This window comes from Coffea arabica, chromosome 11e (assembly GCF_036785885.1).
Source record: "Coffea arabica cultivar ET-39 chromosome 11e, Coffea Arabica ET-39 HiFi, whole genome shotgun sequence".
Taxonomy (NCBI): domain Eukaryota; kingdom Viridiplantae; phylum Streptophyta; class Magnoliopsida; order Gentianales; family Rubiaceae; genus Coffea; species Coffea arabica.
This window is the reverse complement of record NC_092331.1, coordinates 18,912,265-18,926,183: the sequence shown is the minus strand read 5'-3', so window position 1 is coordinate 18,926,183 and position 13,919 is coordinate 18,912,265. Positions and strand designations below refer to the sequence as shown.

Here is a 13,919-nt window from a genome sequence, read left to right as displayed (position 1 = left end):
GTTAAACTCACCATTTATTCATCAAGCTCACACACATCTTTAAACATACATCTTAACATAGTTTAAGCAGGATAGCCTATCCCTTAACCATCCCAACCAGTAGGAACCAAATCAAGAAAACGAGAAAACACAAGGGGATGCAGCAAAGCAAAAACATAGCTTGCGATAAACTTGGATAGCCCATTGCGGTCAAAATGAATATTTCGGTCAGGACAAGAAACTCCAGCATAACGCAGGAAAAAGAGACTAATAACATGGTACTCTGAAAAGGATTAGCAAATAAAAAATCAGCGAGTAAAAGAAAAGAAAGGCTACCAGCGCTCCCTTGAATTGCAGAAAAATGGCATCAGGATGGAGGAACAATCAACCTAAGCGTAAGCCGAATGAAGCTAGAAAAAATTCCATCTTTTTACTGCAACTCCTTTACAGATTCGGTACCACCTCTCTTCGCGCTGAGTTATCCCCACGATGAAGCTTTTTCCTTTTCCCTTAGCTCTTCTGCTCTCTAGCTTTCCAGTTTTTCGTTCACCCTCGGTTCTTCCTTAGCCCCAGAAAAGCTTGCAAGCTGCTAACTCTCTCCCCGTATCCCACACTCTTGGTTTCTTGGACAAACCCTCTTGCTTTTGTCCTCTGTTTTTTCTTTCTTTCCGATCCTCTCCCCCGTCACCCCTAGCCGCCACTCCAGACTTTTCACACTCTCTGCCCGTCACTTTTTCCTCGTTTCTTTTCTTTTTGCTTTTGTTTTCCAGAATCTCCCCGTTGGTTCTTTTTCGGCTGCCTCTTTCCTTGGCTTTTATATGGGACTCAAGGCTACTAAACCCTCCACTGAATGGTCAGGATGAAGGCCAGCCTCTGCCTTCATCCTGCCCTTCAATGGCACGTACGAAGTTAGCCCTTTGCAAGCTGCCAAAAATGCAGCTTGCAGGCCACGATCCCTTTTTTTTTTTTTTTTTTTTTTTTTCAAGAAAACTAATACAACTTGATAATTACAGAAATGATAAAATAATAACAAAATTACACAAACCAGGTAATAATAATTATAACAAAACAAAAATAATTTTAAACAAAACACTAAACAAAAATGGCTATTTTTTAATTTTCAATTTTTCATTTTCTTTTCCTCAAAATAACTTAATAAAAATAACTAAAATGCTCAAAGATTGAATTTAAAGAAATAAACATATTTTTGTGAACAAATTTTCCTTTTTCCTTTTTCTTTTTTTTTTTTCATTTTTCCAATCCAACTAAAGCCTATTTTTTTTGAATTTTCCTTCTTTTTCTCTTTTTCTTTAATTTTCTCTTTTCTCCTTTTTTATGATTTTTCATTTTCATTTTTCTTTTCAAGAAAGTATTGAATAAAAACAAAATGACTAAAATGATTTTTTCTTTTCTTTCAAAAAACTCTATAAACTTAAAAACTAAAAAAACTAAAAACTAAAATCTAAAACTTAAAAGTGATTAAAACCCTGAAATGACAAAATAAAAATGAATAGACAAACTAAAAGGGCAAAATGAATAAAACTAAAATAAAATAACAACTAAAAATGCAAAACACACAATAATGAACTAAATGCAAGCGATCTAAAATAAAAATCATGAAGTAGATGCCACACACAAATTATTCAAAATTTGGTGTCTACAGTATGATAGAAACACTTTTAAAATATTTGGTAAGTATGTTTTCATAAATTTAAATTAGAGCTTTTAGTCTAGAAAGTACTTTTAGCACAAATTCAAAATTAGTGCTTTTAAAATAATGTTTCTGTTTCAAAAAATTAAAAAGAAAAAAATTTGACCATTTTGTCATAATTCTAAGTTAAATAAAGAGATCAATACATTTAATTTTTTTTTTAAAAAAAATTATGCATTATAAAAAGTTCAAAAAAGAGCTTATACAAGTATATGCCTAAATAAAATAAATATAAACTTAAATGGCATTTAAAAATAATTGCCATGGAGGTCTCGGTCTATTAGCTAAAACTGAGGTCTCGGGACTTTCAAATACTATCTTCTTAGAGTTGTTAAATGAACGAGCTACTTGTGAGCTTAGTTCGGCTTAGTTAGTATGAGCTCGAATTCAACTCGTTCATTTAACTAAGTGAGCCAGGCATGAACTTCAAATTATGCTCATTTTCCAAAATGAGCTCGGCTTGCAAATAGTTTGTATAAACTCGTTTATACATTCAAACTAGCATTCCTAATTTTTCATTGTGATTATGTAAATTTATCTTGTCTTGATTGCTTAGGATTTTGTATTGTTTAAAAAGTTGGGAACTGTCTTATATTTGATGAAAAGTTTCTCATTTAACAGGCTAATTAAATTGGTAAAACTTTTTGAATTATAATATTTTTTAAGATATTCAAGCAAATTTGAGTTTTTTCCTCCTTTATATCATATGAGTCGAATTCAAGTTCAAGTTCGAATTCAAGATAATTTTAATAAATCAAACTTGAACACAAGTTTTGGCTTGTTAGATAAAGCTCACCTTGATAACTTAATAAGCCAAGCTCGAAAACGAAAAGCTTAACTTGGCTCGGCTCCACCCCTTCTTCCCTTCCTACTCTTAAATCTCACTCCTCTCCTATTAGGAAAAAAAGTATTTAAAAAAAGATTAATCTTTAATATACTGATAGTATATACACTATCATATTTAGATGAATGATAATTATACAAAATTTAAATTTGAAATCTAATTTGTATATATATGTCATGGATTCAATTGTGATAGTGTATATATTGTTAGTATACACCTGACTTAAGCTTTAAAAAAAACTGTATATTGTATAAAATTGCGCCAATTGAAATGTTTTTTTTGGCTGGAACACCAATAGATAGATGGTTAAAAAAATAAAAAAAAATATTTTTTTACTATATTTTCTATTTTTCTAAAAATATTCCAAACTATAGCAGAGAGTTTTTTTATTTTCCCTTTTTCTTCTCACATTTATTTCCTGTATTGCTACTCAATACAACTTGGTTCCCTAGTTTTGATCATAACAAACCAAAGATTGCAATCTAATGATGTTCATAATGTCCCATGCAGATGTTCTAAACCTTTGAAATGAGATAAGGTGACTAAAATTAGATGCAAAGTGAGTTTACATAACAGTAAAGTGAAGTTGCTATGAAAGTCCGGAGAATTGCAAAAGAATTGACCTATTTGGATGCCCGAAGACAATCATCCACCAGCCAAATGTCTTCGGCCACAACTTTGAACACTTTTTGCATCCCTCGAAAGTTCGAAGGGACTGAGTTCTCAAGAAATTAGCCTTCAACTTTCAGCTACCTGTTTGGCCATGCTCTTGGTCGTTTGAAGTCAAACGGCAGAATTGGCCAAGCATTGTCGAAAAGTTTTCGGTCACCAATTTTGACCACTAAGGAATACTTCGGCCATCCAAAATGATGATGCTCAACACAATAAACCAGAATTCGGATGCCACTTTGACCACCCAATAGAAATTTAGGCCAACCTGATTGTCCAATTGCTAGTTTATTCTACATTTAATGTAGAGCCTTTTTTACTAGATTTTGGTCTCCTATAAATACCTTAAGTCTAGAACATTAAAGAAGTTTTGCATACATTAAATACAACTCTCCTTGAGTGATTTTCATGGAAAATACTCCGTTCTTTGTACTCTCGCATCCTTGTGCGGTGGAAAAGTAGTATTGTGATCTTCATTGTACAATGACTATTCAATTGTAGAATTAGAGATGGTTAGCTTGAGAGTTGTAAAATCCTTTGACTCAAGTACAGTGAGTTTAGTGTGAGCAAATGGTGAGCCCTTCTATATACAAATTGGTTTGCTTCACCAACCTTGAAGAAACACAATAGTAGATTGAGTTTCGAGTTTGGAAGAGCTTGGGAGTGGACATAGGTATCAAAGAGGGTGCCAAACCACTATAAATCAATTTGCGATTCCTTTTATTTTGTTGCCTTCTTTTAAGTTACTCAATTGTGTAATTTTAATTGCTTCAACTTTATTGTTTTCTATTGGCATAAGTGTGTGATTACTTAGGTTAATTTGGCTAGTACAATTAGGTGAAAATTTGCTATCACTTGCTTAGCTTTTTAGTCAGCATAGTTCATCCCTTCTTAGTTTGTTTTGGGACCTTACAATTAGTATCGGAGTTTGGTCTTCTAGAGAGTTGAGTTCAACTAGTTTTGGAATAGATATGGCAACCAATATTGCATTATTTTTAAAGGATCAATCCATCACTAGGTCACCTATATTTAATAGTGTGAACTATGTTAGTTGGAAGAGACGTATGAAAATATTTTTACAATTTATTGACATAGAATTATGGTATATTGTAAATGAATGTCCTTATGAAGCCACTATTTTAGATATAGATTTGGGTAGGTTCAAATCTAAAATTAGAAGTGAATTAACTGTTGAAAATAAGACTAATCTCACCTTAAATGCAAAGGCAATGAATGTTTGTGTAATGTTTTGGATGCTAATGAATCTACTAGAGTTAAAAGTTGTAAGTGTATTAAAGAAATATGAGATAAATTGAAAGAAAGTCATGAAGGTAGTGATGATGTTAGAGAACAAAAGAAGTGTTGGCTTGTCACCAAATATAAATCTTTCAAAATAGAACTATATGAGAATATTAATAAGATGTATTATAGATTTAATGATATCATTAGGAATCTTAAAGTATTTGGTAAAGAGTATTCTTTGAATGAGAAAAATAGAAAGATCTTGAATACCTTATCTAATGATTGGGAAACTAAGACCACGGCCATAGAAGAAGCAAAAAACTTGAATTCTATGCCTATTGAATCTCTTGTAAACTCATTAACTTCTTATGAGTTGAAACTCAAGTCAAAAGTGCAAGATGAGGAAGAAGTTAGAGTCAAGAGAAGTATTGCACTCAAAACTTCTCAAGAATAAAAGGGTTCATTCTCCCTTAATATTAAGGATGTAGAGATGGATGAAAATGAATTAACTTTTATCACTAAAGGAATAAAAAAAATACTGTAGTTGACATGAGTTTTGATGGGAAAGTAATTAAGAATGGTGTTGACGTGATTTTTGATGGGAAAGTAATTAATCTGTTGTTTCTTTGTAAGCCCAAAGAATCACCTGAGTGTTTAGATTCTTCTTCTATGGTACTTGGGCTAATAAAGCTCATCAATTTGACATAGTTAAACTCAAAAAGTTTTTCAAAGTTTCATTTACATTCGCTGCTAAAGCTAAACTGTCCTATCTTGATCCTATTTATCATATCATTTTGGCTATTATTTGTAATCTTGTTGTTCCCACTCATGGTCATAGAGGTGAACTAAATAGGATGGGATTATATTTGTTTTATTATGTTATGAAGGAAATTTCTATAGATTTTGGGTTCATCATATGTGAGTACATACTCTCTTGCATCAATGATACTCGTTGAGACATGCTTTTTTTGGAAAATTCCTAACTCATATGTCCTATCACTTCAAAATTTCTCTCACGGATAAAGCTATCACAAAGACAATTTTTTAAAATAGATGTATTTAGTCTCTTCATGTTAAGTTCTACAAAAGAGAGTGGTTGACGAAAGTCAAGTACCTTGTTCGTAAAACTCCTCTACCTTCCCCTTTTCATTCTCAGCAACCAAATCCTCCTTCCTCTAGTGGTCCTACCTCTATTCACTTTTCCCGTATTCCCTTTTCTAGTACTCCATTACAACCACAATCTCTTCCCTTTTCCCAAGACACTGGTCAAGTTCTTTTCTATCTTCAAAAAATTGACAACGAATGGAGAAAATGAAGAAAAGGCAAGCTAAGCTTGAAAAGAGGTAGTTGGAAAAGCTTAAGAGATTAGAAAAGAGGATAGATTGTATTGAGTACAACCAGTTGTTAAATATATCTTTCGGAGCTCAATCACAATATTCAGATTATAAACAAAGCATACCTGAGGAATTCGAGAGTGAGACTGATTCAGATGAGCCTAATCAAATAATAATATTGAGGATGAACAAGAGATTAATCAGCAGCCTAAGCAAACTGAGGGTAAAATATCTGTTCCAACTTCTCCTGGCCTAACACATGTGGAACCCGAAGCTGCAACTTGTGAAGCCACTCTTGAAGGTGTCGCTCATGTTGAAAAAGCAATCAGTTAGGTTCAAAACATTGCAAAAGAAGTTGTACAATCATTCCAAATGGATTCCAAGGAAACATTGTTAGCTAATCGTACGCGAGAATTCAACCATGATGTGTCCTCTAAGACTTCCATCATCCACACGCACAACCGAGTTTAGCCTTAGGAGTTCTAGGATTTTGTATGTTCCTTCTCTATTCTCAAGACAAAAATAGCCATTGGTCACTCGTAAATAGTTTCTCACTATTTAATACTAATGCTTACTTTATGTGCTCTAAGTTCATATGTGTTCTCTAAGTGATCTTTATTCTTACTATTTCTCACATTCTCTAAGTAGTCTTACCTTCAGGAGGAGTTAATGTATGTACTATATCTATGCTGCCCTTACTTGTAGCCTGATTTTCTACATGACCTCCTTATGTATGTGCCGTCAACTTTGTGAATTTTGATGTCTTCAGCCCTCGTTTTGATGATATCAAAAGAGGCAATAGAAAAATGATGCACGGTTGATGTTGTCATTTAGAAAAATGATACTTCATTAATGATGCTTGATTGATGTTATGATTTATCCTTGCTTGAGCATCATTGGTTTATTATCATCAAAAAGAGGGAGAATGTTGCTCAATACGACTTGGTTCCCTAGATTTGATGATAACAAACTAATGATTGCAGTCTAATGGTGTTCATGAAGTGCCATGTAGATGTTCTAAGTCTTTGAAATGAGTTAAACTGACTTAAATTGGATGAAAGTGAGTTTACAAAACAGTGAAGTGAATTGTCACGAAAGTTTGGAGAATACAAAGTCAGCCGAACTCTTTCAGCCATAGCTTCAAGCACTTTCTGCATCCCTCAGCCATCCGAAAGGACTGAGTTCACAAGAAATTAGGCTTCAACTTTCGGCCACCTGTTTAGCCATGCTCTCGATAGTCTAAAGTCAAAAAACAAAATTAGCCAAGCATTCTGGAAAAGTTTTCAGCCATTGACTTCGGCCAAGTGAGGAGGGTATTTCCAACTCGGATAGTGCTGGGGTTTTGCCCAGTGGCACTCTTGGAACCCCCGCCTGAGCAGTCCCCTCGGGGCCGTGACTTCGGCCCAGCTATCACCTCGGCCAAGATCTTCTATCATAAGGCCGAAGTAAAGTATGGAGACCTGACCACCGAAGTTGTGGGACATGACCTCTGACACCTCTGACACTTCTGATAAAGCTGCCCTGACATGTGCCGCCTGACTCTGACAACTGTTCCGGCGCGCCTTTTTGCAGAAGCCCATCACATCAACTTGATGCTCTGCCCCTGGCAGATCTCTAGGGACCCGTGCCAGCAGTCCCTCTTTCCTGTCCATCCTCTATAAATACTCAAAGCTTCTACTGAAGAAGGGGATGACCAATTTCCTGGTAAAACCATACACTGATTCTCTCTTCTATTAAACTATTTTCCCAATTCCGAACTGACTTAAGCTTCGGAGTTCTACCGGGGGATTTAGCCCCTCTTGTAACCTAAGCAGGTGACCAGAACCGCCGTGACCTTTCCAGCTGTAGCACTACCAGCACACGGTTCACTCCAGCCGGTCAGAATTCACCTCTTCAATTGGCGCCGTCTGTGGGAACGCGAAGACATCAGAGGATGAAGCCTACGCGTTCTAAGAGCAGAAAAGCTCTCACTATTGGCGCTGAGCAAAGTAATGCGACTCAGCAAGAAGATATTTTCGAAGGGCAGGAGTCCCCAAGAACCCAGCCCGCAAACGAAGAAGCCATAACCCGTATGGCTGAGTTTGTGACCGAGAACCCTAACATCTTCGAGGAGTTAGGGAGGTATCTTATGAGACAAGGCAAGCAAAAGGCCGAGTCCTCTAAAAGGAAGTCGGATAGATCCCCTGAAGGTTCGTCCGAGGAAGACTCCGACGGGAAGCGCTTGAGCCGAAGTGCTTCGAAGAAAGCATTCTCCAAGGCCACTTCTAAGGTAGCCTCCCTAACCAGGTCATTGTCAAGAGGGCTCTTGGGCCGACGACCTGAGGAACCTCGACCCATGGAGAGAGTTGGGGTGGATTACTAGAGGGTTTCACCCTTCACGGATGACATTAACGAGGAGAGGCTTCCTCCCAACTTCAAGCTCCCCTCGATACCATCTTACGATGGCCGAGGTGATCCTGAAAACCACATTCATGCCTTCATCTCGGCCTTCCGCCTGTATTGCATCCCTGACCCCGTCATATACCGGGCTTTCCCAGTATTCCTCCAGGGGACAGCTCGAAAATGGTTCTAGGGTTTAGAACCTATGAGCATTTCAACCCTGGGGGAATTAGTGGAGAAATTTCTTCACCATTTTGTCTCCTCCCGACCTACGACCAGGACCTCAGCTTATCTGTTCAACATGCAACAGAACCCGGGAGAATCACTTCGGTCGTACGTCCAGAGGTTCCACGAAGAAAGCGTGCAGATACCTAATCCTAATGAGCAGGTCACCATTGCTGCTTTTACCCATGGGCTCGTTGTCGGAGTATTCAATACGGGGATCCACAAGAAGTATCCCCGCACACTCCATGAATTGTGGTTGAAGGTCGAGAAGGGCATACAGGCCGAAGACCTCAACCGCATGAAGAAAGAGGTCCAGACCACCCGCTCAAGGACCGATCCCCGAAGGGGAAAAGAGGCTGGCCGAAGTGAAGTGGGGGCAGGGAGTGGCTTCCAAAGCCCTAACCGATACCGCCGCAGTGTGTTCGACCGAATCTCCAAGGGGAAAGCATCCATCCCCGAGTCCGAGTTGACCCCTTTGAACACTACTCGGTCCTGGGTGTTGTCCGTGATGGAACAGAACAACCTCGGGAAGGCCCCTCCCAAAATGTTCGGCAGCCGGAATAAGAGGAACTCGAACCTCTACTGTTTGTATCACCGGAATATCGGGCATGAAACCGAAGACTGCAACGATCTCAAGAGGGAGATCGTGAACCTCATCAGGCAGGGGCACCTGAAGCAGTTCATCCACCGAGGTGGAGGTCTGCAACGTAATGAACCCCGACGAGACAGCCGGGGTGATCAACGCCAAGACGAAAGGCGGACGTCCAGAAGCAGTTGCAGGCCTCCAGAGGATCCTAAGGAGACAAAAGGGCCTTCCCGAGACGGATCTTCAGGTCATGGATTAGGGTATGGACCCAACATAGCCGGGGTCATCAATACAATTACCGGAGGTCCGACGAGAGGAGATAGCCAGAATTTCCGGAAGAGGACCTACTGGCAGGCTAACCCGGATCAGGCCGAATCGAGCTCCCGCCTGTCCGAAGTGATCTCTTATGGACCCAGCGATCCCGTCCCTGCTGCCTTGAGCAGTCATGAAGCCTTGGTGATTGAGGTGCTCACCAACAATTATATCATTAAGAAGGTCTACATTGACCCAGGGAGCTCGGTGGACGTCATGTACCCCCGTACTTTTTAGAGCCTCAAGTTGGCCAGGGAACACATGACCCCGGTAAGGACTCCTCTTGTAGGATTCGGGGGACACGTTGTGCATCCCGAAGGGATGGTGACCCTGACGGTAACCGTGGGGCGTTACCCCCATTGCCGAACTATCCCCGTCAACTTTGTCGTAGTAAAGGCCGACTCTTCGTACAAACTGCTCCTGGGCCGACCCACGCTTAACGCTTTACGAGCGGTGTACTCTACGTACCACCTGAGCTTTAAGTTCCCCACCCCCGCGGGGGTCGCCGAGGTAAGCAGCGACGTCTGTGCTGCCCAGGAGTGCTACCTCGCCACTTTACAAGCGGCCTCCCCATCGACCTCTGATAGAAGATCCGAAAAGAGGTCAGACATCCTTTCGATAGATTGCCTCGATCCGCAGCAAACTGAGAAGCCCCAGAGACTAGAGGCCGGAGATGAGGTGGTGGTGGTCTCCCTGGACCCCATGAGTCCGGATCAGACGATCCGCGTCGGTAACTGCCTGCCCGGCCCAGTTAAGGAAGGTATGGTGGATCTTCTCAGAGAGTACCGGGATGTTTTCGCTTGGGCCGCAGATGAGGTCCAAGGAGTCCCACATCACTTCATGGTACATGAGTTGAACGTTGACCCTCAGGCACGCCCGGTCAAGCAAAAAAGGAGGCACCTCGGCCCTGAGCGCAGCCGAGCTGTAGGTGAAGAAGTGGATAAGCTCCTGCCCGCTATGATAATCCGGGAAGTTCAGTATCCGACCTGGTTATCCAACCTGGTCATGGTGAAGAAGGACACGGGAGTTTGGAGAATGTGCGTCGACTTTACCGACCTCAATAAGGCCTGCCCCAAGGACTGCTACCCGTTGCCCAAGGTCGACACTCTGGTGGATTCGGCAATGGGTTATGAGATCCTCTGTTTTCTTGATGCCTTTAAAGGGTATCACCAGATCGGAATGAATCCAGAGGACCAGGAGAATACGGCCTTCTACACTGACCAAGGCACCTACTGCTACACCACCATGCCCTTCGGACTGAAAAATGTCGGGGCCACATATCAACGCTTGGTCAACTAAGCTTTCAAGTCCCAGATCGGGCGAAATGTCGAAGCCCATGTGGATGACATTCTCCTAAAAATCAGACGACCTGCACTTTCATTTCTGACCTGAAAGAGGTCCTTGAGGTCCTCCGAAAGACGCGAATGATGTTAAATCCCAAGAAATGTGTCTTTGGGGTCACCTCGGGAAAATTTTTGGGTTACCTCATCTCAAGTCGAGGCATTGAAGCTAATCCAGATAAAGTGAGAGCGATCCAGGAAATATCTCCACATCGGTCCATCCGTGAGATGCAGATGCTCACAAGGCGGTTGGCAACCCTGAACCGGTTCCTGTCGCTGTCAGCCTCCAAGGCGTTACCTTTTTTCAAGGTTCTCAAGAAGGCCGACAGCTTCTCCTGGACTGAAGAATGTCAACAGGCCTTTGAGCAATTAAAAGAATACCTTCACCACCTCCCAACGCTTACCTCGCCTCGGCCAGGGGACAAGCTGTTTTGTACCTGTCTGCCGCGGCCGAAGCAGTAAGCGCAGTGCTGATAAGGGAGGAGGGTGTACAAATACCAGTCTATTATGTCAGCCGAGTCCTCCGGGGTCCAGAAACCAGGTATACCCAGGCAGAAAAGCTCGTGCTGGCCTTAATCCATGCTGCCCGCAGGCTCAAACCCTACTTCTAAGCTCACCACATTTGTCTGAGAACAGACCAACCTCTCAGGCAAGTCTTATCACGGCCGGAGGCTTCCGGACACCTTACTAAATGGGCTATTGAGTTGGGAGAGTACGACCTGTCTTACGAACCTCGGACGGCTATCAAAGCTCAAGCCCTGGCGGATTTTTTGGCCGAACTCACGTTCGATGAGGTGAATAAGTCAATCCCGGCCACCGCTGAGCCTCAGCAATGGATTCTGCATGTGGATGGCTCGTCTAACAGTGAGGATAGTGGAGCAGGTTTGCTCCTCGAAGACCCTTAGGGAGAGGTGTGCTCATATGCCTTAAGGTTTGACTTCGCTGCTTCTAACAACGAAGCCGAATACGAGGCAGTCATTACCGGACTCCAGCTAGCCCGCAAACTCAGCGCTGGGCACATCTTGATTTACAGTGACTCCCAACTCGTCGTGTGCCATATATTGGGTGAATATGAGGCTAGAGAAGAGGTCATGCATCGCTACCTTGCCAAGGTCCACCAGTTGATCGCACACTTCGAGTCTTTCGAAATCCAAAGGATACCACGGTCGCAGAACAAACGAGCTGACGCCCTCTCTCGGCTCGCCTCCACCTCGTTCTCTGACTTGAACAAGTCGGTACTCGTGGAAGTCTTAGCCGAGCCGAGATACTTAGAAGAAGTCGTGTGCCCCGTTTGCCCCGGTGACACCTGGATGGGCCTCTTGATCCGATTTCTCAGTCGGGGGGAGCTCCCTGATGACCGAGCTGAATCGAGAAAGTTTCAGCGTAAAGCAGCTCGGTACGCTCTCTGACAAGACCTCCTATATAAGAGGTCATACCTCGGCCCATGACTGCGGTGTATTAAGCCAGAAGAAGGCGAGAGAATCCTTCAAGATATACACGAGGGACTTTGTGGTGCTCACGTCGGCTACAGAATGCTCATTAAAAAAGTTTTGTTGCTTGGGTATTTCTGGCCCACCATGAGGGTGGATGCCCAGGTCATGGTCCTTAGTTGTCCTTCTTGCCAGCATCACGCCCTTGAGCACCACCAGCCAACCAATCTTATGATTCCCATCACCTCGCCATGGCCCTTCGAGCAATGGGGGACTGACATAATTGGCCCATTCCCGAGAGCCCCGGGTAATTATGCCTACGTGGTGGTGGCGATAGATTACTTCACCAAATGGGTCGAGGCGGAACCCCTGAGGAGCATCACTGGATCCGCGGTCCAAAAATTCTTCTGGAAAAGCGTGGTTTGTCGCTTCGGCCTACCCCGGGTGGTCATCTCAGACAACGGAAGGCAGTTCGCTGATAACCCCTTCAAAGCGTGGTGTGACAACCTTGGAATCAAACAGCATTTCACCTCGGTTGGACACCCTCAGGCCAACGGACAGGCCGAGAACTTCAACCGCACTCTCCTTCATGGTCTCAAAACTAGATTACACCGAGCTGGATCGTCCTGGATGGAAGAACTCCCTAGCGTTTTGTGGTCTTATAGGACCACCCCGAGGTCGGCAACCCAAGAGACCCCATTCTCTTTAACGTATGGGTCCGAAACTGTGGTCCCAACCGAGTTCATCACGCCCAACCCACGAATGGCCGCGTATGCTGCCGAAGTTCATGAAGAAGAGCGGCGAGTTGACCTCGACCTCGCTGAAGAGAAGCGTGATATGGCAGCGGCCAAAGTTGCCCTTTACAAAAATATCCTAGTTGGCTACTATAATGCCCGGGTCAAACACCTACGGTTCAGTCCTGGAGACCTTGTGCTCTGGAAGAATTCGGTCAGCCGAGCTGAACCTCAGGGGAAACTCAGCCCCAAGTTGAAGGAACCCTACCGTGTTGTCGAGTCCAGCCAAAACGGATATTGTAAATTAACTTACCGGGATGGTTCTCGGGTGCCTCGAACTTGGCACGCTGAGAACCTCAGATTGTATCACCCCTAAAGGGTATGTACTCTATTATATATTCGACTCATCTGTTATTTCTTCCTTACTATTATTTCATGATATTCTAAGTGAAAAAATAAGGGGACAGAACGGGTACACATTAGCCGAGATCGAATAAAAAAGAAGGGAAAAATTGGAAGTCATTGTATTAATGATAAAAACAAGTTACATAGTACCGAGGTCGGGTATGATTCTAAGAACCCGTCGCCTCGGCGACTCGATAAGTTCAACACCTACACACCCCCTACCCTGGCTTCCTGGTTGTCCCCGGTCGCCTCGACTCCTCCACCTTCGCCCTCAGTGCCGTCGTCTTCGTCATGGAGTTCAGCCCCATCCAGATCAAATTCAGACAGTCACTTGTTGAACTCCTCCTTCACCTCGGCCAAGTCCCTCCCGGTCCGGATGCCTTCGGCCATGCGGTCGAACAGTTCCTTGGCATCCTGGTTAAAATTATCCTTGTTGTGAAGGGACTCCAGCTGTTCCGAAGTGAGAAAGGGCGCCGCATCATGAACTGCGTAGGTGTATCCGAACATAAAGCTCGGCAGTGTGAGCTCGCCGAGGTCCTTGAGAAAACCCTCCGATTTCCGGAAGGCCTCCAGTGCAGAGGTCCCCGCTTTCTCAATGGCCGCCTGGGCTGACTGTTCCTCTTGGGCCCTCCTATCTTTTTCTTCTTCAATGGCCGTCGTCAAGGAATTTTTGGTAGCCTCAGCCTGCTCTCGCGCCACCTCAGCCTTATCACGTTCCTGCTCGGTCAC

At 42.8% G+C, this 13,919-nt stretch overlaps 1 protein-coding gene across 1 annotated transcript; it reads left to right on the top strand.

Moving 5' to 3' along the window:
- Nucleotides 1-8,363: 8,363 nt before the first annotated feature.
- On the top strand, nt 8,364-9,518 carry LOC113719399 (uncharacterized). Its single transcript, XM_027244609.1, has one exon. The coding sequence runs from the start codon at nt 8,364-8,366 to the stop codon at nt 9,516-9,518; it is 1,155 nt and encodes a 384-aa protein (XP_027100410.1).
- Nucleotides 9,519-13,919: the final 4,401 nt, after the last annotated feature.

Coding starts and splice junctions, on each gene's coding strand:
- LOC113719399 (XM_027244609.1), top strand. CDS start 8,364: ATGAGCATTTCAACCCTGGGGGAATTAGTGGAGAAATTTCTTCACCAT.